Genomic DNA, 27,941 nt, shown 5'->3' with positions numbered 1-27,941 from the left:
GGTGCAATGTAGTAATCACGTGGTAATTGGGCCACACGTGGTGGTACGCGCACGCGTAAAAACCCGGAAGTGTTTGCAGCATGATTTCAACTAGTTGTTTATAGTAATTTGTTTATTATTGCGTGTTATAACATCTACTTAATAAGATTGATATCTAGGTGACTTCGTGATGGATGACACAATTTTAAATTTGAAGACAAAGCTCTTGGAAAAAGAGAGGGAGGTTGCAGATTTGAAGAGGAAACTTAACCAAATGGAAAAGGTCTGAAGTTTCTGTGCAAATATTGAGTAATAATTTATAGATCGTCACTCTAACGCACAACCGGTGCCTTTGAGGCATGTATGAACATATTTGCGTAAATAATGACTTTAATAAAGAGTAGTTGATGTCAACTTTTTAATTATACATTTTAAATGGTTTTAAACAGATAAATATCTCCCTTTTGTCTTACCAATGTATTTACGTTTGAGTTTTAATGAGGGGACAATCTTAAAATGTCAACCTTGATTTTCAAATACTGACCTTGATGTGTGTGTGTGTGTGTGTGTGTGTGTATGTGTGTGTGTGTATGTGTGTGTATGTGTGTATGTGTGTGTGTGTGTGTATGTATGTATGTATGTATGTATGTATGTATGTATATGTATATATAAACTTTTAACAGTTCTTACCTGCAATTAAAATACAAAAAAAATATATATTTGTAGAAATAACAGCACTATATCGAAGCATGGGTAGTTTAATACCCATCAGAATATTAAGCTTTTATTTAAATGTATTGCATAAGCATGTACAACTACAGATTATACATGAAATTTGTTACTATATTGTTACTCAAGGTAGCACTGTCATTTTGGTGATTAGCTTGATTTAAATTTGACATTACTATTTGATAAAGAAACTATGTGGAAGTAAACTATAGCAAGTTCAACACATGAACAGTATGATATGCTTTTGTCTTTTGGGTTTTTCTACTGAAATGATGTAAGATATGAGTCTGTTTAGCGACAATAAGTGCCTGAGAAAAAGCATATGTATGGCGTATGTGTTTTGTGTAGCTCAGTATGTGTTTGACAGCCAGTTGCGTCTCATGATATTTCAGTTTGAAAGTAATGAATCCTGTGCTATATTTGTTCTGATTTGTTGCATCATCTCTTTGATATATACAAAATTAAACATCAGAATCAATCAGAATACATTTTATTATATTATAGTCTTATTGTCTTAAAAATGCTCTGAACATTTTACACTATCAGGGCATTTTGTCGAACCATTTTTGATAGATATTTGTACCGGGTATCTAAGGTATGTAATAATGTTTGGTGAAATACCCATGCATTTAAGAGTTAAATTTAATCATGTATAACGATTTAGCAATGTAATTTGTGAGAACTTTATTACTTCATTTGTCTGAATTCTTTTTTTAATAAATATATATATTACACACATGCATACATACATACATACACACTTTTTTTCCAAAAAGGCAACCGTTTCATAGAATGAATCAGATCAGATAATTGTGGTCAAATATGTAAAAGCAGAGCTCTGTCTTGACTGAAACATACCCTGCGTGTCATTTCTCTTAGGGAAACTCAATGTTAATGGAGTTACAGGAGGAAGTCACTGATCTTTCACCACTGAAATCAAATGCGACATTGAGCAATGATGACATAATGAGATACAGCAGACAGCTGCTCCTACCGGAACTGGCCGTTAAAGGTTATAAAATAATTCTGCTTTAACAAACACCTTTATCTTTTCTCTTTGAAAGAATTCTGTTGTGAACATAGTTTTGTTTTCTCCACAGGACAAGTTGCCCTGTCTAATACATCTGTTCTGGTTGTTGGATGTGGAGGTTTAGGTTGTCCTCTTGCACAGTATCTTGCTGCAGCTGGAATAGGTAACATTTTGGGTGAACTAGTCCTTTAAGAACTAAGGTATTAAGCAGGAAAGTGTAAATGTTTGCCAGAAACTGCGGTAAAACCGTTCTTTAGTTGGTCTCTACTGTATGTTGTAAGGTAGCTTACAACTAATGTTTTTACTGTAGCATTTTTGCTTTATTTTTCATTCTTTACTTTATTAACAGTTTTAAACTGTAGAAGAGCAGCAGTTTCAGTCATTAAACATTCATAATGGGTTCAACAATAACTTCATACCTCATTCTCTTACTATTATGATTGTGCCTCAGAGCGTACACCTGCACCATCCAGACACATCCTACAGTTTTTATTATGGTAACTGCAGCATTAGCTGGCAGTTTGGTTAATGTAGTTTGTGTTTTCAGGGCGTTTGGGTCTGTTGGACTATGATTTGGTGGAACTGAGTAACCTTCACAGACAGGTGCTTCACACAGAACTGACTCAAGGTCAGTCGAAAGCTCTGTCTGCCTCCAAGGCCATCAGCAGGTAATGTTCTACTGCTCCCACTCCCTCAAAACCTTATTTGTATACCATTAAAGCAGTGGTTCTCAACCGGGGGGTGGGCGCGGACACTCTCCCGGGGGGGCGCGAGCCCTACGATGGAAGGGGAAAAAAAACTGGAAAAAAATAAATTTTGGGGCACATTTTTTTTATCACTTAACTACTGTCATAAAAAAGTTATAGTTTTATATATACATAACTCCTGAATAAAAATTAAAATGTGTTTGGACTGATTTAAAAAAAAAGTTTTGAACAAATTTGATTGGTTTGTCGATTGTGAGCGCAAATGCAGGTGATAAGCATAAGCGGTTTCATTAAGCGAGTCATTGAGTCTTTCATTCAAACGATTCGTTCAAACGGTCGATTCATCAAGAATGAGACAGATGTTTGTGAATGGGTCATTGAATCTTTGACTCAACCGATTCGTTCACAACACCGAATCATTCAAAACACGATTGAGTATTGCTGTGAGATGCGCTATGCTAAATAAATAACAATACATTGTTGTAACAGCAATATCTTTTTGTCAAAAGCGACAAATCCAGACTTTTACTGGTGTTTTTGGAGACTTTTGTGGTGTTTGGAGACTCGAAAGCACGAATCACTCTGCAGTTAGGCCTACTGTGCTCAATGAACAGCGGGTGCTGCAGTGAGCCCCTCTCCTGTCCAAAAGCACTCACAGGCGGTCAGTCTCTCAGTATCCTCGCGCAGCAGTCAGAGCAGAGAGGAGACACACACTCCTCCGCGTCCAGGCTGCAAATGAATCGCGCATGGCCGCCGCCGTTCCCCCCCTTTCTTACAGAGCGGGGTATAAATGTAAATGTTCTCTCACTCTCACACAAAAATAAATCACTGCATTTAAATTGACTCACGACATAGCTTTCCATTCACTCTAGTCTAGTCTCTTGCCAAGTTCGCTTGTGCCAGCTCTCGCTAGTCTTATCAATCTCGATTTACATAGGCCTTTACTACAAAACCCCAACATTCTTTTTAAAGACTAAACCCACAAACATTCTTTTTTAAGATTAGATCAAATCTCAGCCCTAGCCAGTATTTTTTTTTAAACTGCTAGGCAGTAGCTACACGTAGCTAAAACTACCCACACGACTAAGACACACACACACACACACACACACACACACACTGACGAGGACTACAATCGTTAAGTATTAAAATAAAATCTAAATTGTCTGCAAAATAATTATTTTGTTCGTTTAATTAAAGATTGTGCCTAAGTCCCGAATGATTAGCCCCTGATACGTCTCTCAACATACACCACACACACAGTTACATATTGCCTAAACTTTATTGAAAACACATCAAAATGGAGAAATTTCTTGTGAGGACCAACAAGCCAACCGACGCACCACCAGCTGCAAAAAAGCTTCGAAGGTACGATGAAGCATACCTGCAATTTGGGTTTACAGTCACGGCTGATCTGAAACCTCAGTGTGTCGTGTGTGCCGAGGTGCTGGCAAACGACAGTATGAAGCCCTGCAAATTAAAAAGGCACCTCGAAACAAAGCATGCTGGCATTAAAAATAAACCAGCTGAATATTTTAAAAGAAAGCTTGATGGCCTCCATCAGCTACAGGCAACCATTTCAGTGCACAGCACTGTGTCTAAACAGTGTTTGGAGGCATCGTATGTAATGGCCAAAAGGATCGGTAAACTGGGTAAACCGCATACAATCGCCGAGACTCTCATTTTGCCGGCAGCGCAAGACATGTGCAGAATAATGATAGGCGATAGTGCAGCAGCCAAACTCGGTGCAGTACCACTGTCCAATGACACAGTCGCTAGGAGAATTGTAGACATGTCCAGTGATATCAGAGAGCAACTGATAGAGTTCGTAAAAAAATAGTCCTTACTACGCGCTGCAGCTGGACGAATCCACTGATATTGCTGGGCAGGCACAGCTCCTCACCTATGTCAGGTATCTGCGGGACAAGGCGATTGAGGAGGATGTCCTGTTTTGCCGGCCTCTTCAGTCGTACACTACAGGCAATGACGGGGCGTGAGCGTGGCCTAGCTGCTCGCGTTCAGCAAGTAGCTCCACTTGTGAAATGGACACATTGCATGGTCCATTGCGAAGCACTAGCTGCTAAATAAATGCCGGTTCTCTTTGACTCCGTGCTGAACCAATCCGTGAAAATAATAAATCTCATCAAATCACGGCCGCTAAACTCTCGCTTGTTTGGGGTCCTCTGCCAGGAGATGGGGTCAGGGCACGAACAGCTGCTTCTGCACACTGAAGTTCGCTGGCTCTCCAGGGGGCGGGTGTTACAGCGGTTGTATGAGCTGCGAGAGGAGGTGAAGTGGTTTTTGACAGAAATCAAATCAGATCTGGCGAAGCATCTGGATGACACTATGTGGCTTGCGTCTCTGTCCTATTTGGTCGATATACACTCACCTAAAGGATTATTAGGAACACCATACTAATACTGTGTTTGACCCCCTTTCGCCTTCAGAACTGCCTTAATTCTACGTGGCATTGATTCAACAAGGTACTGAAAGCATTCTTTAGAAATGTTGGCCAATATTGATAGGATAGCATCTTGCAGTTGATGGAGATTTGTGGGATGCACATCCAGGGCACGAAGCTCCCGTTCCACCACATCCCAAAATTGCTCTATTGGGTTGAGATCTGGTGACTGTGGGGGCCATTTTAGTACAGTGAACTCATTGTCATGTTCAAGAAACCAATTTGAAATGATTCGAGCTTTGTGACATGGTGCATTATCCTGCTGGAAGTAGCCATCAGAGGATGGGTACATGGTGGCCATAAAGGGATGGACATGGTCAGAAACAATGCTCAGGTAGGCCGTGGCATTTAAACGATGCCCAATTGGCACTAAGGGGCCTAAAGTGTGCCAAGAAAACATCCCCCACACCATTACACCACCACCACCAGCCTGCACAGTGGTAACAAGGCATGATGGATCCATGTTCTCATTCTGTTTACGCCAAATTCTGACTCTACCATCTGAATGTCTCAACAGAAATCGAGACTCATCAGACCAGGCAACATTTTTCCAGTCTTCAACTGTCCAATTTTGGTGAGCTCTTGCAAATTGTAGCCTTGCAAATTCTAGTGGAGATGAGTGGTACCCGGTGGGGTCTTCTGCTGTTGTAGCCCATCCGCCTCAAGGTTGTGCGTGTTGTGGCTTCACAAATGCTTTGCTGCATACCTCGGTTGTAACGAGTGGTTATTTCAGGCAAAGTTGCTCTTCTATCAGCTTGAATCAGTCGGCCCATTCTCCTCTGACCTCTAGCATCAACAAGGCATTTTCGCACACAGGACTGCCGCATACTGGATGTTTTTCCCTTTTCACGGCATTCTTTGTAAACCCTAGAAATGGTTGTGCATGAAAACCCCAGTAACTGAGCAGATTGTGAAATACTCAGACCGGCCCGTCTGGCACCAACAACCATGCCACGCTCAAAATTGCTTAAATCACCTTTCTTTCCAATTCTGACATTGAGTTTGGAGTTCAGGAGATTGTCTTGACCAGGACCACACCCATAAATGCATTGAAGCAACTGCCATGTGATTGGTTGATTAGATCAATCATTCCCAAAGGCGGGGTCCCGACCCACAAGTGGGTCGCGGGAGATTTTGTATGGGTCGCCAAGTCGAGCACTATTTTTCAGTGTGCTATATATACTCTTGATTAAAATGTATGAATTTCACCAATTAGCCGCACGAGAGAGCTCGTCGTTTTCTTCTTCTGTTTTTTTTTTTTTTGTTTTTGTTTTTTTGTTTAGCTGCGCTCTGCACTCGGCAACCAGCCATAAAAATGGATGCTTGGCTAATTAAGAAGAAAAAGCCAGCTAAAGACCAGGCTAACACTGCCAGCAGCCAAAATACCGTCCCCGAGGGAGGCCAGCGTGAAAATAGACTAGCTAATGTTAGCAAAGCTACTTCAAGTGAAAAACGCCATAATGATGAAGAATGTGAGGAAAGCGGAACCAGTGGATGCTTTCGACCAGACTCCGGAGCAGGTACTTCTGAGGATTTGGGAGAACAGCCTCCAAATAAGAAAAGAAAAACAAGACCAAGGCCATATAAAGACTACTTCCTGAAATATGGTTTTGTTAATTATTCCAAAACGAACCAAGAAGCTCGACCCATGTGTGTTATATGCAGCGAAAAACTCGCAAATGAGAGTTTAAAACCAAGTAAACTAATAAGACATTTTGAAACACTTCACTTCGACCTGGCAAAGAAACCTCTGGATTTCTTTCAAAGGAAGGCACAGGAGATTGAATCATAAGCTGAGCTTCTCCGTAGAAATGTGACATTAAATGACAAAGCCCAGTTAGCATCATACATGGTTTCTTACCGTGTGGCCAAAGAGAAGCAGCCCCATACTGCTGCAGAAAAATTAATTCTGCCTGCCGCAATTAAAATGCATCCCCCTGAGTAACAACACTGTTTCCCGAAGGATAAATGACATTTCAGACAATCTTGAGGAACAGCTCATAACAAGATTGAAGGCGGCAGGGGAATTTTCAATCCAGCTGGATGAAAGCACCGACGTCTCGGACTGCGCAACTTTGTTGGTATACGTAAGGTACGTGTGGGAAACAGAATTTGTGGAGGATTTATTATGTTGCTTGAATATTCCTACTGGAACGAAAGGTGAACAGATATTTTCTGTACTGAACAACTACGTGGTTACAGAGTGCGGGTTGAGCTGGGTCAACTGTAAAGGCATAACGAGTGACGGGGCTGCAAATATGACGGGCAGAAACAGCGGAGTTGTGAAAAGAATCAAGGAGGCAGCTGGTAAAGACATCGTGTGGAATCACTGTTTCATTCACCGCCAGGCTTTGGCATGCAAAGGAATACCCCCCGAGCTTGACAAAACATTGAAAGAAGTCATTCGTGTTGTGAACTTTATTAAAGCCAGCGCACTCAACAGTCGGCTTTTTGATCAGCTGTGCGCCGGCATGGGGGCGGAACACACCCATTTACTCTTTCATACAGAAGTGCGGTGGCTCTCCAAAGGTAGAGTCCTCACAAGAATATATGAACTGAGAAATGAAATTCATGCTTTTCTCCTTGAGAAAAATTCTTCACTTGCAGAGCTGTTCACTGAAGAATGGCTTATTACAGTGTCATATCTGGCGGATATCTTTTCATCTCTCAACGAGCTATGTTTGAAACTGCAAGGACAGAATGATGATGTTTTCCAAAACTGGAAACACATTCTCACCTTTCAAAAGTCTCTGAAGCTGTGGTTAGCACGACTCAGAAGTCCAAAACCCAGCCACTACATGTTCCCTACTGTGTTACAGCACATAGAGGAAAATGATGTCACTGACACACAAGTGAAACACCTGACTGGGCTTATAGTGACACACCTAGTTGCACTCATTAATAACTTTAAGCACTATTTCCCTAAGGACAGATATGACATTTTGCATGATAAAAGGTGGATCCAAAATCCTTTTGATTTTGAAAGTCCAGAGTCACTGCTGGAGCTTGGACTAACTGCTTCTGAAGAAACCGAACTGTTAGAGCTGAGCAGTGACCAGACACTTAAAAGAAGACATGAATCCATGACATTATCATCATTTTGGGTAAGCATTTCATCTGAATACCCTGTCTTAAGCAAGGCAAGCATACTGTTGCTTATTCCTTTTACAACTACATACAAATGTGAAGTTGGGTTCTCAGTTCTCACAAAAATAAAGACAAAATACAGAAATAGACTGAATGCTGCACCTGATATGCGTGTTGCAGTCTCCTCATGTACAACAAACTGGAATGTAATTCTAAAAAACAAGCAGGCCCATCTCTCTCATTAGCTGGGTAAACTGCCTTGATTTGGTGAAACAATGATTATAAGGACTGGTGCACTTAAACATTACTCTTCTTCTGCTAGACCAACATTAAAAAAATAAAATAAAAGGCATGTTTTTGATAGCTCTGAAGGTTCATATTACTATTGTTCTAAATATTGTTTGCAAACATATTTTTGTTTTGAGAGGAAAAAATGAGAGCCTGTCATACTGTGCACATTATAAAATGTGTATATTACAGTGGGTGCATAAAAAAGTTCTCAAAAAATATTTCAGTAAGAAACTTGTTTTTGATTTAACTTAATGTTCATATTATTCTGGTAGATGTGCAAATCATTGAATGTTATATGAAAGGCATGCATTGATTCTGTCTGGTTTTATTGATGATAGGAAGGATTTGCACTTTGTCACATTAAGTATAAATTGTGTACACTGTAATGATGAGAATATGAAAACAATGAGATGCCCTGTCAACTCTTCCTTTCTCATTTCACCTCTGCATTTTACTTATTGTCAACAACAGGTTAATAAAAAAAATTGTGCTTTGTCAAATATCTGTATCTCTTTTAAATAGTTAACTGGAAGCTTAACTGACCGTAAAAATGGTCATACATATTTTGTTAATGCATAAATTCTCTTCGTGATATATGAACTATATGGGCCTGATGTTTATTGGGTCACAAGGATTTATCGACTTTAAAATGTGGGTCCCCAGAAAAAAAGTTTGGGAAACACTGGATTAGATAATTGCATTAATGAGAAATTGAACAGGTGTTCCTAATAATCCTTTAGGTGAGTGTATTTGACTGCTTGAATGACCTCAACCTGTCTTTGCAAGTCCGGGAAACTCATATTTTGCTCCTTGCAGACAAAGTGCACGCATTCACACAAAAACTAGACCTCTGGCATGGCCGCATCAGTCGAGGGAACTGCGACATGTTCCCCAGCCTTGCAGACTTTATCACTGATGCAGGCACGTCACACGATTTCTCCTCCCTATTTCAATCAGCGTCTGAGCACCTGTCAGCAATGAGAAAACAATTTGCGACGTACTTTAAAGAGGATTATCGCTCTTTTGCGTGGGTTCAAGATCCGTTTGTGTGCACAGCAAACGAGCTATCAATTGAAATGCAGGAACAGCTTATTGAGCTGAAGAGTGACAGTCGACTGAAGGAACTCTTTAGCTCCTGCGCTCTTTCGTCATTCTGGGCAGCATTGATGCAGGAATACCCTGAACTCTGTGACGTCGCCTTGAAGATTCTCCTTCCTTTCGCGTCGACATATTTGTGTGAGGCAGAATTCTCAAAAACGACTGCACTCAAAACGAAATACCGCAATCGTGCACAAATCGAGGATGATTTGAGGCTATGTTTATCAAACATTGAGCCAAGAATTGAGGATATTTGCAAGGCATAGCAGGCTCAGGTCTCACATTAACATCACCTACCAGCAAGCTTCTGTAAAAAATGCAGATGATGCCTACTATTAGCCCTAGTAATAATAACAATAATAAAGCATAAATTATTATCAGATGTCTGGTGCCAATTCCCAATTATAGCAATAGCCTAGTAATGATAATAGGCCTACTGATGATATTATTGTTATTATTATTATTATTATTATTGTTATTAATAATAATAATAATAATAAAGCATGGGCCGGGGCGGGGGGCACTGGGGCCCCAACTGCAGTGAACCAGCTTTGGAGGGGGCCCAGCTTGCAAAAGGTTTAGAACCCCTGCATTAAAGGAACAGTTCAAAAAATTACAATTATGTTATTATTTACAGTTCCTCATGTCGTTCCAAACCCCCATGGTGGTGTTTCTGCTGTTTAACACAAAAGGAGAATTTGCAGAATCTTCACACATATGTTTTACTGACTGTTCAGACTTATAATTTTCACACAGCAGATAATGCAATATCCCTTAGGGGGTATTTACACTTGGTCACTTCATGCATTTTTGCTGATTGGATTGCTATTGTATCATGAAAAGACCAAGTGTAACCACATCCAGAGGTGGTTTGAGATAACATATGTAAACTTTACTCTGCCCAAACAGCGCTACGTCAGAGCAAATTAATACATATTACATAATTACAAATTAAGACATGGATGCATGTTGTTGGAGAGACAAAAACAGTTTTCTTAATTTATTTGATTCATATCGCTGGAGATACTGAATCCAAACACTGAAAATTAATGCAGGTGACATGCATGATGCATATTATCTGAAAGAAGCCCAGAGATGAAAAATACACAGCAGTCACACATACACCGATAACAGAAGCGGGGGAAAGTCACTACATTTAATAATATGGAGTGGTGGTGGTGGTGTAGTGGTCTAAAGCACTAAAACTGTTAAACAGAAGGTCGCTGGTTCGATCCCCACGGCCACCACCATTGTGTCCTTGAGCAAGGCACTTAACTCCAGGTTGCTCCGGGGGAATTGTCCCTGTAATAAGGGCTCTGTAAGTCGCTTTGGATAAAAGCGTTTGCCAAATGCATAAATGTAAATTTAAATTTAATTTGCATAATCTGTTTTATTTACATATAGCACGGGAATTGAAGATCAGATTTATATCCATTTGACGGAGACACATTGATGTGGCCAAGTGTAAATGAAATGTGCTCATTCAATCGGATAGCAGTTCGGTCAGTAAAAACGCATGAAGTGACCAAGTGTAAATACCCACAGTGGCAGAACAACCTGCCTCTCCCTCTCGTCATTGTCGCCATGCCTCTGAAGGCCGTCCTTCAGCCAGGCTCATGAGCGGGCAGGAGAGAGAAGAGGTGCATAGTTAGTAAGCCTCATTTGGGCAGTGGGGGAATGAGGGACACCTGATGTAAAAAGGCTTTCTCTTGAAACTTGTCAGTCAATCATTGTTTTGAGGAATGAAGGCTATACAATGCTTTGAATGGCCAAAGAAACTGAAGATTTCATACAAATGTGTACACTATAGTCTTCAAAGACAAAGGACAACTGGCTCTAACAAGGACAGAAAAAGATGTGGAAGGCCAAATGTAAACCTAAACAAGACGATAAGTACATCAGAGTCTCTAGTTTGATAAATAGACACCTTACATGGACTCTGCTGACAGCTTCATTGAATTGTACCCGCTCAACCCCAGTTTCATGTACAACAGTAAAGAGAAGACTCAGGGGTGCAGGCCTAATGGGAAGAATTGCAAAGAAAAAGCCACTTTTAAAGCAGAAAAAAAAAAACAAATGGTTAGAGTGGGCAAAGATACACAGACATTGGACAACATGTAATTGGAAAAGAGAGTTATGGATCTGAACCCCACTGAGCTTTTGTGGGATCAGCTAGACTGTAAGGTGCATGAGAAGTGCTCGACAAGACAGCTATATCTATGGCAAGTGCTACAGGAAGCGTGGGGTGAAATGTCACCTGAGTATCTGGACAAACTGACAGCTAGAATGTAAAGGATCTGCAAAGCTCTCATTGCTGCACTGTGAAGATTTTTTGATGAGCTCTTTTTTTGAAGTAGCCTCCCGTGCCCTCCCACCCGCCTCTTCTGTGACTCGAGGGATCACAGGAGGCGGCGTGGTGGGGCCGCGAGGTTGAGCAGGATGACTTTGAGGAGGACCTTGTGCCTGCACATGCCCTACGAGCCCCTCAATCTCCATATACTGCATCTATGATGATACAATATGTGTGAGATGAGCTTCAGTCCTCTGCAAGAGTGCACAACCTCATCACGTTTGGCTGTTCTGATGCTGGGGATGATGTTATGTCTCTCGCTGCATCTGGTGAGTGGTCAATGGAGGACGGCATTCCCCCAGCAAGGGCAAGGAGCATGCACGCACAACAGACGAGATCTTGCCATGATGAATGGTTCTTGCAGTCCGGACGCTGTCAAGAGTCTGCGTTCTGCGTAGCTGCCCGTTCTTCCCAGAAGTTCATAAGGAACGGACAATATACTGGCGTGCCCCCTATTCAGCTCGCTCGCACAGTGATTCAACTCTCCTCACTTAAGTGGACCATGGGGAAGACAAAGGTTATGCCCAACTACCTCATGTGGATGATGCAGTAGCGACACATCTCTGCCTGGCGAGTAGCAGGGCGTGGAAATCAGGGCCCGTTCATCCTTCAAAGCAGTGTCGACTGACCTCCGCACTGGCTGGAAAAGCATACTCCACAGCGGGCCAAGCTGGTTCAGCACTCCACGCGATGGTGGTGCTCCAAGTTTACCAAGCTAAGCTCCTTAAACACAATCCATAGATGTTCAAAGAGCTTTGCACCTCTACGGACGTAGTGCTGCGAGCCAGGAAAAAAACTGCTTGGGCCATTTGGCAAGTCAATAAGCAACATGGTGGTTTTGGATTTTCATATCTGGCTGACTGTCACAGAAATGCATGACCCGGAATAAGCCGCTCTATTTGATACTCAGGGGTCTCCAGTCTGCCTTTTCTGTGGATTTTTGAGTGCTACGTCTGAACTCAGCAACACTCACGGGTTATGAGACATTTTATGCCAAAACGGGCAGTACTTTATCACAACCAGCTCGCTCCTGCTCTATCTCGGGCCAGTGCCCTGCTAAAAACCCCACACCTGCTGCCTCAGCGATGCAAAATGTTGCTGCCGGTAAAGTCATGCAAGCCGTGGCCCAAATGAAGGCAGCAACCTCAGTGCAAGTGCCACGCAGAGGGGCACTCGCACAGGGGAATCCTGCCGTTATTGTAGAAAGGTTTCAACTAGGTTGTGTATAAGGACACTCCCATAGCATCAGCTTAGTGATTCAATGTCTCATTCCCTTCATCTCAGGGAATCAAGGTTACATACGTAAAGGAGATGTTTCATTCATTGATAATTTTTCATACTTGTTGAGCTTCAATATTAAATTCCACTATATAATGATTTCATATGACTTAACTTTTGTTAAATGTCCCAGATGGATTGAATTATAAATACATTAGCCCTTCTTTTACGCTGCAGGATTTAAAAATCACTCATAACAGAATAAAGAAGTTTTATTATCAAAATGTGCTATACTGAATATTTTAAATGTTATAACTCAACTTTGGCAGCTCTTTTATTTATGCACTTACACTTCAACATACATGTACTGTATATCGATGTGCCTAATAATAAACAGTGACACAACATAAAGATTAAAACATACATTTAATAAAAATAAGGTGATGCATGCGTTCATAAGGTCTATCTTTCGTTCTTAAGGCTCCCTCACGCATGGAGCATTGCCATGTTGGAAGCGTGTAGTTATTTAATTCAAAGATTGCTGGTGCTGACACCCTTTACTAGTTTCCTTCAACCTTCTGTCTTTTGCAGTTTAAGCTGAATTATGGTTTAATGTCAACTACAGACCTCTGTTTGAGGAAAAACTGTAAAATGTGCTTTGAGTGTATACCAGCCATTACTTTCTCAGATCGGCTTGGGCTGAATTAAAGTTGTGAAATCTTTTCTTCCACTGAATTTTTAAGAAGCTGTACACTGTAATGTTCTGAATATTTCCTCCCCTTTCTCTAAAAATATGTCAAAAGCTGCATAAAGATTGAAAAAAAAATTGTCCTCTTTTGTTCAACAAAATAACAGCATACAGGTTTATGATGACAAAAGCTTAATAATATTTTTTTTTTTATAGACATTTATTTTAAATTCAAGGATCTCTGGTATTATCAAATGCAACATACAGTATAGGCTAAGTACACTTGTTTGGGTTTTATGTCACTAGTGTTATAAACTTCAGCATGCTTTTTGTATAGATTTGTAACTGGGCCAATGTTTTTCTTAACAAATGTAGTTATTGTTTGTTAAACAGCATAGATGAGTTAAATTGTCAATTCTGTGCTTATAGGTTGAACTCTACGGTTGAGTGTGTTCCATATCACCTCCAGCTGTCCAGAGAGAACGCCATACAACTCATTCAACAGTATCCACTCTTATTATTAGTCAATAAGAAGACTTCTATAAGTTCTATAGCCTAGTTTAATGCAAATCTGAAACTGTTGGATCCTTGACATGATGTCCACATGTATGACATTGTAGCAGACTGTTCAGACAATGTTCCCACAAGGTACCTTGTAAATGATGCCTGTGTTCTATCCGGCAAGCCTTTAGTGTCAGCGAGTGCTTTACGAATGGAAGGACAGGTGAGATCAGAAACATACCGGCAACCATTGAAGTTTCCACTTGTATTTGTATCTCTTCTATAGAGGTCAATCGATAATGGATTTAGCAGATACCGATAACCAAGTTGGTGGAAAAAGCAAATAACTGATTAATTGGCCAATAGCCGGCCAATTTTTAAAGTCCATTTTTTAAATGTGTTTTCTCTCTAATCTCGAAGCTACAAGAGTCATAATACCAGATGCAGTATATTTTGCTAACCAAATCCTGATTTGATTTGAGATATATATATATATTAGTTGAAGTCAGAAGTTTACATACACTTAGGTTAAAGTCATTCAAATTATTATACACATACAGTATATACTGTAGGCACTACAGTATAAAAAAAGTTTTAGTGACTAACACAGAAAGCAGAGGTCTCTTATTTTGAAAGGTCTTTGTTCACAGCTGCTCACACAAATTAATGAAGTGAAACCAAATATTGTAAAATAAATGCTAAAAAGTAAATATTGTCATATAACAGGTACAAGCAGTAATGCATCATCAGTAGATCATCAGCAATCGCTTGATATTAAAGACAATATGCATTAATTTCTGCCGATATCCTATAGTTTCAAAACTAGTGAAAAGTATTGGCAAAACCAATATATCGGTCGACCTCTATCATCATAAATACTAAGTGTATATTTTTATGGATGATTGCTGCCTTCATATGCTATTGGAGTTTCCTACTTCCCACTTTTGAAGTCGTAATTATGTGTACATCACATTCAAGTGCTTTGTAATCGGAAAAAACAGGAAGCATGGTGGACACCAGGTTTATTGTTGCCTATTTCTTGGGGAACTCTTATTTTGACACCGTAATACAGGTAAGTCAGCTTGTCTTGTTTACTATAATGGGATTTTTGGAAATGTACAATATACGTAAAATGATATAAGCGAATGTATTTGACTGAATTGGCAAGTAATAAAAATGTATCTGCATTTAGAAAATGTAATAAAGCCATACACTATCATTCACGACAGAAACTGTACTAATTACTTGAGGGGGTGTTCATTTGCAACGTCCAAGTTGATAATTTTGATATCATGTGAAGGCAGCATGTCTTAGAGAAGAAGGGGATTTGCTCATTTATCTGTTAATTAAAAAAAATAACAAAGTAATGATTCTTTCTCTTTTTTTTATTTGTAGCTCACAGTATACAACTATAGAGGTGGGCCATGTTACAGGTGTTTATACCCAAAGCCACCTTCTCCTGAGACTGTGACAAACTGCTCTGATGGAGGGGTTCTGGGAGTGGGTCAGTTGGCCTTTACAGTATACAACCTGGTGTATTAGACACCGTATTATTGCTTTTTGCTGTTTGGATGAACTTGCCTATATATTTAATATTTGTCTCAATTCTCTATTACTAATCACAGCATTTGCTGTCTTAAAATCAACATGAAATTCTGTTCACAACATTTCATGAAAAAGATTACAATGACAGACTTGTTTTATTTGGAATAGGTGCACCAATAAATAATTCATTGTAATGCCAGATATAGGGTTCGGGAACTGAGAACCAGTTCTTATTCAGAACTGATTAGTTTAAAAAAATACCGGAATCGAATAGGGATGGGCATTTTGATCATTTTGTCTAATTGTGTACTCAAGGAGCAATTACATGTTCATAACTGTATATATAATAACATGTCTGACAAACGTCTATTGCTGCTACATTGTGTCTTGTTGTTCTAGTGTATCGTCTATTTATTATTATAGGCTGCTATAAAATAGTATGTTACAAAATGTACAAAAGATTTGCATAATCAAAATATAATGCATCATGTTTTGTCATTATGTGAAGATTCGCTGCCCAACTCTGAAATAATGTGCACAACATCAACGCGTGTCAAGTCATAGTTACGCATATTGGGAGTGCCTTCATACGCAACCTATTTGAAACCTCACTACAATAATGCCAATTTTCTAATATTGGCTATGGTGTTTGAGCCCCGCTTGTTTTGGCGCAAATCTGACTGCTATAAAAACAGGTGCACAGACACCATTTCCTCAGAATGTCTTCCTTCAAGACAGCGATCACATCTTGCAGAGGTGGGTAGAGTAGCCAAAAATTGTACTCAAGTAAAAGTACAATTACTTACAAAAAAAATTACTCAAGTATAAGTAAAATTACTAACATAAATAATTTACTTGAGTTAAGAGTAAGAAAGTATCCAATTAAAAGAGTACTTAATTAGTGAGTTACTCGTTACTATCACAAATTACATACTAAACATTTACTCCCCTATATTCCATTACATAATACACATTTAACATGTATTACAGAATTATTATTATTGTTAATGAAAATTGTGTCACCATTCACCATCATGTTGTTCCAACCCCATATGTCTTTTTCTTCCATGCAACACAATAAGGAGATATTAGACAGAATGTTTGCCGGAGTCACTATTTACTTTCAGTGAATGTTTTATATATATATATATGGTTTACTTTTATATATTTCAAAAATAAATATTCTCTAATCATTTACTCACCCTCATGCCATCCCAGATGTGTATGATTTCCTTTCTTCTGCAGAACACAAATTAAGATTTTTTTAAATAATATTTTAGCTCTGTAGGCCAAAATGTTGATTCTCCAAAATGCACAAAGGCAGCTTAGTAGTAATCTATAAGACTCCAGTGGTTAAATCCATGTCTTCAGAAATTATATTGATAGGTGTGAGTAAGAAACGGATCAATATTTGTCATTTTTTGCTAGAAAGCAGGGGGCGATAAAGAAGAAGAATGTCAAAGTGATCTCTTTCTCTGTTTCTCATTGCTTCTGAAGATACTGATTTAACCTTTGGAGTTTTATGGATTACTTTTATGCTTACTTATGTTTGTTTGTTTAGCTTTAAAATGTTGCCACCCATTCACTTGCATTGTATAGAACTACAGAGCTGAGAAATTCGTCTAAAAATTCATGAGTTAAGCAGATGAAAGAAAGTCATACACATCTGGGGTTGCATGAGGGTAAACCCTACATTTGAGTAAATAATGAGAATTGTAATTTTTGGGTGAACTAACCTTTAAGGGCTCTTGTCAGATATGGATGCATTTGTCAATAAGAAGAAAGGTTTGGAAACATTTCTAGTAATTATTACACTGAAAACGTGAAAATGTCCCACAAGGACATTATATATAATGCCTTATTTTGCTATTTCATAGCTTTTAAAGTCTTGTGTGGATGCTTATTTCAATGTAGTTACAGTTTTCAGTGTCGTAAGTATTTAGATTGTTAGTTCTGTACAGCAGTACCGCTGCTCTCTAAATGCCGAGAACGCAGCCTACGTAGGGCACCAACTCCGGTCGTGAAACACACGCTGTGTCTAAAACTGCCCCCTATCCACTATATAGTGCACTATTTAGAGTTTTTGCTATTTTGTAGGAGTGTCTGAAATCTGAGTGAGCCACTCGTTCCCTACTTTTGTTCACTCATTCTTACCCACAATGCACTCTAATTACAAGTGTACGTTTCAAGTACACTCGATGACGGTTAATTTCCCACATTCCACCACGGGAAAGATGTACGAGCTGGGAGTTTACTGCTTCCTTTACTCCTTTTACTTCCACAGTGTTTATTCTTTATATTAACACACAGTATATATAAAAAATGACAAACAGAATGAAAATGTATTGTATTAATATATTATTTAATAAGAATAACTAATGAAGCCCAAGTATTTAAAAATTTCAAATGTGACGTTTCTGCACCAGCCCCAGAGCTCCGACACTCACGTCCGAATTCACTCATTTCGTTCACTTTATAGTGCACTAACTGCCATTTCACTATATAGCAAAGAGTGAATGAGTGAATAATTGCGGACACAGCCCCTCTCGTCGCGATGATTGCCTTGTGAACATCACACGCGCGTGCCCCGCACACCTCGCTGTGCAAGCGCAGAAATGCTGTCTGTTGGCGCTCCAGTTATTGATCACGTGAATGGCAGTGATTTATGCTCAATTTGGACATTTGCATGGATTTATACTGTTAATCCTCCTGAAGTAGCAGCATAGTTTCCAGTACCCCCACGAGGGTGCGGAGTAAATGCATAAAAAATGCTTATGACATGCGGGACAAAGCACACTGATATATTCCTGCAATAATTAAAAAATGTACACTTAAAAACTGATGTCATAAGAGCCCAGTTACAGAATCGCCCTGAAAATCACCATCTCATTGCACAGAAAAGCCCGGGTTAGAATTAGAGCCAAAATTGCCCTCAGTTGCTGCCTGAAGTTGGAGCTGTGACTTCAATCTTGAAATATCAGCTTGTCTTGATGTTAAAAGAAAGCAATGCATGACGTAACTATTCTTTTTTCACTGTGTGGAGCAAAAAAAGTGCTTCACTTTTTAAGAGTTTGATGCTGCTGCAGTGATTGCGTGAGTGACAGTCTCATCATTCAAGTGGGAGCGTCTCATCGGCCGCAGCTGTGAACTTCCGTCCCATTCAATAATCTCTCAATAAATTACACATTAATTCAAATTGAACCCAGTAAAGTAACAACAGTAACGACACGCATTGTAAAGAAGTAAAAGTAAAAAAGTGAGAGTAAACATTACCCACTTTTAGACCTACTCTAAAAGTACAATTTTCCCCAAAACGTTACTTGAGTAAATGTAACGTGTTACTACCCACATCTGCCTCCTACCCGCCTCTTCTGTGATACCTGAGGATTCACACGACGAGGCACAGCAGGGCCACAAGGTCGAGCAGGATGAGTTTGAGGTGCATTTCGTGCCGGCACACACCCCACAAGTTTCTAAATCTACACAAAGCACGTGGTTCCCAATACGCTTTGTGCGAGACGAGCTCCGGCCCCCTGAAGGAGCATGCGGCCCCGTCTCGTTTGGTGAATTTGACTTTGGTTGCTCCAGTGTCTCCAGCCGGCCTCTTTGGCGGTGCAGTGAGTAAGTTTGCTGAGCGTTGCAGCAGTCGCAATCTATAAGACACTATATGCCCAAACGGAGCATAGCGCAGACGGCTCGCTCTGTCTCAAACCAGCGCCCGGCTAAAAGACCCATGCCTGCTAACTCAGCGCCAGCACCTGCCCCCGCTGAGTCACCGGTGTGGAAGCTGCCATACCAGCACCCACCTAGCGCCGATGGGAAGAACTCCCCCATGCAGCAGAAGCGCTCCTTATGGGTGCATTGCTTTGAAGCAGAAAACAGAGCCTGTGATGTTGTTTCTGTGTCCTATGCAATAAAAAATGCTATGAAATAAAGAATACAACACTTGTTGCAAATGTATGAGATACTTAAACATTCTCAAAAAAAGAGCCTTTTTCCTCTTCAAAGCACACACATTATGCGCAACCGCTTCCCTATGGTGAGCGACGCATTATATCATACGGTGAGCAAACCAAATTTCCCTCTGTCTCATTATGCAGACGTGTGGCGAGCCCTAACTAGGGCAATTGCAATTTGCAATCCAATTTGCAAGCCAGCCACCCCGTTTCAATGGCGTTCTGTCTTCCATGGTTTCGTTCCAAGATGAGCCCATGTTACAAGCCGAAATACTCAATCTCATCGTGAAAAACACGAAAGATTCAAAAGCTGTTACTGGTGCAATCAGAGGCTCTGTTATGCCAGCACAGAGACTTTCTGCTTCAGCATCTAAACAGCTTGGGCCTCAATGTAAACTGAGCGAAGACCACTCTCTCTCCCAGTCAACAAATCTCCTTTTTGGTAGTCCGCCTCTACTACACGAGCGGGCGTGCACACCTCACGAGCATGCGTGTTCAGGCCATTCTACAGTGTCTGTCTCAGTTCAAACTGGGGAGAACTCTACCTCTGAAGCTGTTTCAGAAAGCATTGGGATTTTTGGCAGCGGCATCAGCCGTCATCCCATTAGGTCTCCTACACATAAGACCACTTCAGTGCTTGCTGAAGTGCCTCATGCCACAACATGCTTGGTGCCAAGGGCGCATGTGAATCACTATATCCCGCCGCTGTATAGCTGCTTTAGTACCACGCCAAGGGGTGATATCAGGCAAATGAAGACTTGGGAAATATTCGGCAAAGCAGAAGTCGATCTATTTGCCTCAGTGGAGAATACCCACTGTCCCCTTTGGTATTTGAAGTCCCAAGCCCTGTTAAGAACAGATGCAATGGCACACAAATGGCCGGGGAAACGCAAATATAAAAAAGAAAGGTTTCCTCGGTATGCCTGATCCACTCTGTCATATGCAAAGTCTGAGAGGACAAGGAAACTGTTCTATTAGTTGCACTGAAATGGCCCAACCAGACATGGTTTCCGGAAATCATGGAGATGCTGTATAGCACACCATGGGAAATATCACTGAGGAGGGATCTCCTCTCTCAGATGCAAGGCACAATCTGGCATCTCCAGCTGTGGAACCTGCATGTGTGGGCCCTGAACGGGGTGCACTACATGCACCAGAACTGATGCGTGCAGTCATGAACACCATTTTACAAGCCAGAGCACTGTCCACAAGACGCCTCTGCGCACAAAAATGGAAGTTGTTCACCGATTGGTGTCTCTCACCTAGCAAGGACCCAGTAAACTACCCCATACATGAAATTGTAATATTTCTTCAAGAGCGATTAGAAGCAGGACTCACCCCATCAATGCTCAAAATATATTTGTCAACTATATCTGCGTATCACTTGCATGAAACAGGCGCCTCTATAGGCAAGCATGATTTAAAGTTCCTTAAAGGACCAAGACGATTAAAACCACCTTGGCCTGCTACAGTCCCGACTTGGGACTTTAGTCCTTAAAGCTCTCGCAGGGCCCACCTTCGAGCCTTTGGACTCTGTTGATTTGCACATGCTCTCCAATAAGGCTGCACTACTGCTGGCTCTGGCCTCAGTAAAACGGGTAGGTGACCTGCATGCACTATCAGTCGACAATTCATGTCTGGACCCCGGTCGTTCAAGAGATGCTGTCAAACCCAGGAAAGACTATGTACCTATGGTCCTGACCACACCCTTCAAAGCGCAGGTGATTCACCTTCAGGCCTTCTTAACTCTTACTATTTAATTCAGATGAGGAACAATCATTGCATTTGTTATGCCCTGTGTGGGTGCTACAAGCATACGTTGAGCATATTTGCCACTTCAAAATGTCTGATCAGATCATTATATGCTATGGAGGATGCACAAAAGGAATGTCTGTCTCCAAGCAAAGACTTTCTCACTATATTGTCAATGCAATTACCCTGGCTTATTAGTCGCAGGGTCAGACTTGCCCAATTGGTGTTAAAGCACACTCAACTAGAGGCATGGCCTCCTCGTGGGCATGGATGAATGGTGTGTCCTTACAAGACATATGTTTTGCAGCAGGATGTCCTCTCAAAACACATTCGCAAGGTTTTACAACCTAGACGTAACGTCTCTTTCTTCACCAGTCCTCTCTGTTTAGAGCACTTGCTATTCATTGGCTATATATATATATATATATATATATATATATAGTATCTCACAAAAGTGAGTACACCCCTCACATTTTTGTAAATATTTGATTATATCTTTTTATGTGACAACACTGAAGAAATTACACTTTGCTACAATGTAAAGTACTGAGTGTACAGCTTGTATAACAGTGTAAATTTGCTGTCCCCTCAAAATAACTCTACACACAGCCATTAATGTCTAAACCGCTGGCAACAAAAGTGAGTACACCCCTAAGTAAAAATGTCCAAATTGGGCCCAAAGTGTCAATATTTTGTGTGGCCACTATTATTTTCCAGTAAATTTCTTATTTCCAGATGTTTCTTCCTCAAAATTACTCGTTAATGGAACTGTTAAGGAATGTGAACCATTAAGAGAAAATGGAACCGGAATTGTCAAATTCATTACGATTCCTATCCATAGCCAGGAATGATGAGAAAATGCACATTTTATTAATTATGTTGACTTTAAAATCATAGTACTTGTTTCAAATTAATGAAAGAACTGAAACTTTTTGTCTTTTTTTTTACCCCTTTGAACTAAAGTACAGAGTTTTTTTTTTTATGGGTAAAGTATATATGTTTTGAGGTATTTATTTTAGTATTTAAAAAGTCAGTCTGATGTTTTTCACTCTATTTACTAATGTTAGTTATTCAATATATAGTTCAGTTAATAGTTAATGTATTAAATACAGGATAGTGAATTGATTTTTGGTGCATTGCAGTGCCTGGGATAATGGGCTGTCTTCAAGCATTAGAAGTTCTGAAAATTGCATCCGGTCAAGTATGTATCCTTTCTTCTTGTAACGATCTGCTAAATGAAACGGCTATAACTTCTTACACTCATTACCAAAATGCAGGCATTACATAATGTAATGACTCTTTAACTGGTCGGTTCAGCCTCATTTGAGAAGAAGCTGTTGATGTTTGATGGTCAGGAGGGGCAGTTCCGCTCCATACGGCTGCGGCCCAAACAGACTGAGTGTGCTGTGTGTGGAGAGACACCCACCGTGACGGAACTGCAGGACTATGAGGAGTTCTGTGGTTCTGCTGCTACTGATAAGGTCTGAGTCACACTTCACAAAGGAAATTACGCACTTCCCCTCCCTATATTGAGGCCTGCCTTTGTCACTTATGTAAAATAATCAGATAGATATGTTAAGTATCCACAAGATGTCACTGCAACTCTACTAGATGACACAGAATCTGATACACTTTCCACAAATTTTGTACGAAGTGGGGCCTATTACTCTCTTCTTATATGCTATTTTAATGTTATGTTAGATAATATTTTATCTTTTATCTTTACTTTTTTTTTCCTGCAGATTATCAGTTCATAAACACTTAATTTTAGCACTGTTCCTCACACAATGCTATCTTATGACATCTGAACACTTTAGTATAGCGTAAGACTTGTACGGCGATACATTTACATTACATAAGCAACTACGTTTACTAGCATATTTAGCACAATCAAGTTGCCTTGTATCTCAACCTATAAGAGTGTTGCACTTGCGATGCAAATGTTGCTTATTAAATGAGCAACAAAACTGCATATGTAATGCAAATGTATGCAAAATGGTGTACGAGTCCCAAAGAGCTTGCAAGTTGACACATCATGAGCACATCAGCCGAAAGTGTCACGGAAGCACCCCAAAATAACGTGATTGCTTCAGCTATTTGTGTTTTCATCTCACATTTGCTTTTATGACACTATAGGTTAGATTTTGGTTTATGGTAGGGAAGAAGGTTTTGTTGATTGAAAACCCGATAGAGCATTAACCTTAACTTTTTAGAGCCACACAGTGGACTTTTCACCTTGGAACTGCTGAGAATCTCATCGGTCAACGGATGCATATGTCAGAGTTTGTTGCAGCAAAAGATTAAGAAATCATATGACTCAACATTCTTGAAATTGGAGCTTTTGCAGCATTCTCTGATGCAAAAAACTTGTGTGTAGAGGCCCTTAGACAGAACCTCTTTGGTCTGCATGTGATAAAAGGCTTAAGGGTACATTCTGAGACGGGCACCTGACCAGACATGGCCTTCTAAAGTGCTAAATCAGCATATATGTATGGTGGTTTTTGTTTAAGCTCCGAGTAATAAAAAAAGGCTTATTTATACTCATTTCTGTTTTGATCTCTTTTCCAGTGTCGGAGACTCAATCTTCTAACCAAAGAACAGAGAGTCTCTGTGCAGGTAGTACAGCTATTCATCATAATTCTTGGATCGAGGAATGTTTCTTATATATTCTATTATTCTTATTTACATTTACATTTGTTAGTTTAGATTATATCTTTAGCAGAACTCCTCTATGTGAGCCAGGTGAAGAGTGAGCTCTGGAAATGTGCAGCTGGTCATTAGTAAAGCAGATTTGATCTTTAGTTTCCCTCCTCAGATGTAACAAATGATTTTTCACTCATTGCAGGAGTATAAAGTGATTCTGGACAGCTCAACTCCTCATCTTCTCCTTGACGTTCGGCCCAAAGTCGAAGTGGACATTTGCCATCTGTCAACCTCAATCAGTATCCTTTCCCAGACTCTCTACTTAATGGTTTAAAGATTGACATTTGCTTTATTGAAATATTCATCTTTATACTGGCCCAGAAATGCTTAATTTTTTTGCTGACAATATGAACTCTACTTGTGGGTCAGCATTGTAGAGTTTTAGATATTTTTAATTAGTGGTGTTAAATGCAAACATCATTAGTATTATTATTTAGCATACTTAAAGTAAGCAATGTTTCAAACCCCCTAACATTAGGCATAGTTCACCCAAAAATGATTCTCTCACGATTTACTCACCCTCATGCCATCTAAGATGTGGATGACTTTCTTTTTGCAGAACACAAATTGTGACAAGAAGTTTTAATATCCTAAAATCACATAAAGCCAGCATAAAAGTAATCAATACGACTCCAGTGGTTTAATCAATGTCTTCAGAAGTGATATGATAGGTGTGGTTGAGAAACAGACAAATATTGAAGTCCCTTTTTTTTTTCTATAAATCTACACCTTTGAACAGCCCTGACCAGTAGGTGGTGAAAAAAAGAGGAAGAATGCAGATGTGAAAGTGAAGAATTACAATTTTTGGGTGAACTATCCCTTTAAATTTTGGCATGTAATTTGTCCTGCATATATGAATGTTTCCTCAAGTCATGCTGCTTGATGAGGAGAGTGGTGCTATTACTTTTTAAAGCTAGTGCTGGGTAGTAAAAAAATTACATGTAATCTGGATAACATAATCAGATTCCACAAAGCTAGTGCTTGTAATTGGATAACATGCAATTTTAAAATGTGCGTGATAAAATAATGACTTTGAATGGATTACTTGATTACATTTTTTATTACATTACTAATCAGCAATTACTGCAATAACTAGTGTGGGATTCACTGATTATAAATGCTCATACATTTCTGAAGATCAGTCTGGGCTAGAGTCTGCCCTGAAATATGTGCGATTGAAGACAGTGTGATCCCGTTCCTCATTTGACCACATAATGAAATAACTTTACTTTCAAAGAGACAAGGGGGGAAATAACTGAGCAATGCAATCTTTACTTTTTAAAAATGTTCGTTTTCTTACTGTGCATGACAGACATTCCACTTGCTAGTTTAGAGAACAAGAAAAATGAGGACATCACATTTTTAAAGGATAAAATTTGTGAACTCAAACAAAAGATGAACATCGCATCACAACTCAAAGGTAAGCACTAATGTAACATAATTGTGTTATATACCATATACTAGGGTGACCATATGTCCTCTTTTTTTCCCAGACATTAAAAAACAATTTTTTTGCATTGTATTTTGTATTTATATTTGAAATGATCAATTGCCTGAAACAATCCTTGTCCCCTTCATCTGGTACACCTCTTCTATGACAAGTTATTTATGTATTTATTTTGTACTTATTTTTAATAAAAGCATTATGCAAGGCCGAACAAGTATGCAAAAAAGCAAATCTATTATTAATCATTTAAATAAGAATGCTTGTCCCTTGATTTCATGGCATTGGTGTTATCAATTATAAAAAAAAATTATATTTGATTTTTTTTTTTAAATGCAATCATTTGTGGAAAATTATTTTTAAGGTCAAAGTTCAGAGGCTGCATAAATGTGCATATAGTGATTTCCCCCAGCATGATAAAAAGTTATTCACATTTTAACAAATATTTTCACACTAGAATATTTGGTGTTGTACCCCATTGAACCCTGAAAATGTGGTGTTGTATTACATTTAACCCTCATTAATGTTAACTTGCTTCAAAATTAAATAATAAAAGAATGAACAACAACCAAGTTGTCCTTTGAATAAAAAGAATGTCAACATATTATAAAATGTTTACCCTCAGCGTTTATAGGCAAAAACCGCACTGAATGGAAAATTTCAATATTTTGTAAGTTGGAAGGTCAACATTTTGTAATAATGATACATTTTCATTTTCGGTCAGTTCCTCACATAAATCTGTTGTGTGACTTTAGAAAACATGGAACACAGCACGTGAGTCATATGCGCTACCGTTTATGGACCCAGTTATTCACGAAGTACGTTTTAAGAGATCACACTGCAATTGCACATCAGTTTCATCATGAATGAACAGAGAATTGTTTCTGTGAGAATGAGTAGTTAAAGATGCACATTGAGATATATTGTACTTGTAATAAGTGCTGTTTTATAAAAATATATGAACTGAAATTAGTAAATTATTTTCATTTAAAATGAACAAATAAATAATTTGTTTTAATGGCATCTTGAGCATAGTCCTTAAACAAATAGAAATGTGCTTGAAAAGTCCTTGAATTTAACTTTGAAGCATCTGTAAGAACCCCATAACATATTTAAAGAGTGTTGTTAACGCCATTATGCGCAGGCCTACAAATGTATAATGTTGAGGCTGAACATGGTAAGCGATATGATCTATATACACAGTCAACTTTTCTGTATGCTAAATGCCCACAGCCATGAGATGTATCTAGTATTTTCTGCAAAAAAGGAGGCTTAATCTTTGTTTACTCAAAATAATTAAACTTTACTTAACTTTTCTTGGATAGCCAATGAAGTTGGTGATGCTACAAGATTACCTTTTCAACAGAGAAATACTAGAAATAGCTGACCAGCTGTTCAAATATCCTTCGGATGAGATGTTAAACCGAGGTCCTAACTCTCTGTGGTCATTAAAAATCCCGTAAAGAGTTGGGGTGTTACCCCGGTGTCCTGGCCAAATTCCCCCCATTGGCCCCTATCTATCATGGCCTCATATTAATCTCCATCCTTGAATTGGCTTTATCACTTTACTCTCTCCTCCCCACCAATAGCTGGTGTGGAGGGCGTTCTGGCGCACTATGGCTGCCGTCGCATCATCCCTATGCTATGTAAAGCGCTTTGAGTGCCTAGAAAAGCGCTATATAAATGCAAGGAATTATTATTATTATTATAAATATCATGTATTTTTTAAAAAAAATATATATATATTTTTTATTGGCGATACAATAATAGGTGATGGGTACGTTCAGACCCTGATTTAAAATGAGATGGGTATTGAGAAATTGCCTAATATTATAAACATATGTTGCTGTAATTTTCAATATTAGCACCCCAATGAAAAGAGCATAAGTTATACAGTATCTTCATTCTCTGTAAGTGCCTTATATTTGGTATTTTATTTGTGAGTGATATGACTGCAGAAGGCTTTTGTCTTTGTTAAATCTTTCATTTCATGTAGTGTTTGTGGTGTGCAAACTTGGCAATGACTCACAGAGGGCGGTTTTGCTCCTGGAGAAGATGTCTGGACTTGAGATCGAGCAGATCACTGCGAAGGACATCACAGGAGGATTGATGGCCTGGGCTAACAAAATAGACCCCACTTTTCCTCAATATTGACTCATTCTGTTTATTAATTACATAAATGGAAACAGTAAAGTTGCTGTTTCATTACTATGCCATTGCATGATGTTGGGTTTATTACGAGTTATTTTTAATTTGAGGTGTTTTAAATGACACCTTCACTACTTCCTTTCATGTTGTTGTTCAGAAGTATCAACTAATGTGTTAATAATCAATCATATTTCTTTTTTTATTATTATTATCTTCTGACTGTACCATTTTTATACTAGTCTTCTCAAATAAAT

General features: G+C 39.3%; 1 protein-coding gene across 1 annotated transcript; it reads left to right on the top strand.

The window, feature by feature from the left end:
* The first annotated feature begins 69 nt into the window (after positions 1–69).
* On the top strand, positions 70–27,941 carry mocs3 (molybdenum cofactor synthesis 3). The gene is made up of 13 exons (XM_052153823.1): positions 70–262; positions 1,588–1,720; positions 1,809–1,901; positions 2,286–2,406; positions 14,068–14,146; positions 14,249–14,362; positions 15,535–15,643; positions 22,535–22,597; positions 22,710–22,873; positions 23,961–24,008; positions 24,238–24,334; positions 25,408–25,515; positions 27,536–27,941. Exons 1-13 carry the CDS (start codon positions 170–172, stop codon positions 27,691–27,693), a joined length of 1,380 nt encoding a protein of 459 aa, XP_052009783.1. The 5' UTR covers positions 70–169; the 3' UTR covers positions 27,694–27,941.

The sequence above is a fragment of the Xyrauchen texanus genome, chromosome 22 (genome assembly GCF_025860055.1).
Source record: "Xyrauchen texanus isolate HMW12.3.18 chromosome 22, RBS_HiC_50CHRs, whole genome shotgun sequence".
Taxonomy (NCBI): domain Eukaryota; kingdom Metazoa; phylum Chordata; class Actinopteri; order Cypriniformes; family Catostomidae; genus Xyrauchen; species Xyrauchen texanus.
This window is presented reverse-complemented; position numbering and strand designations above follow the sequence as displayed.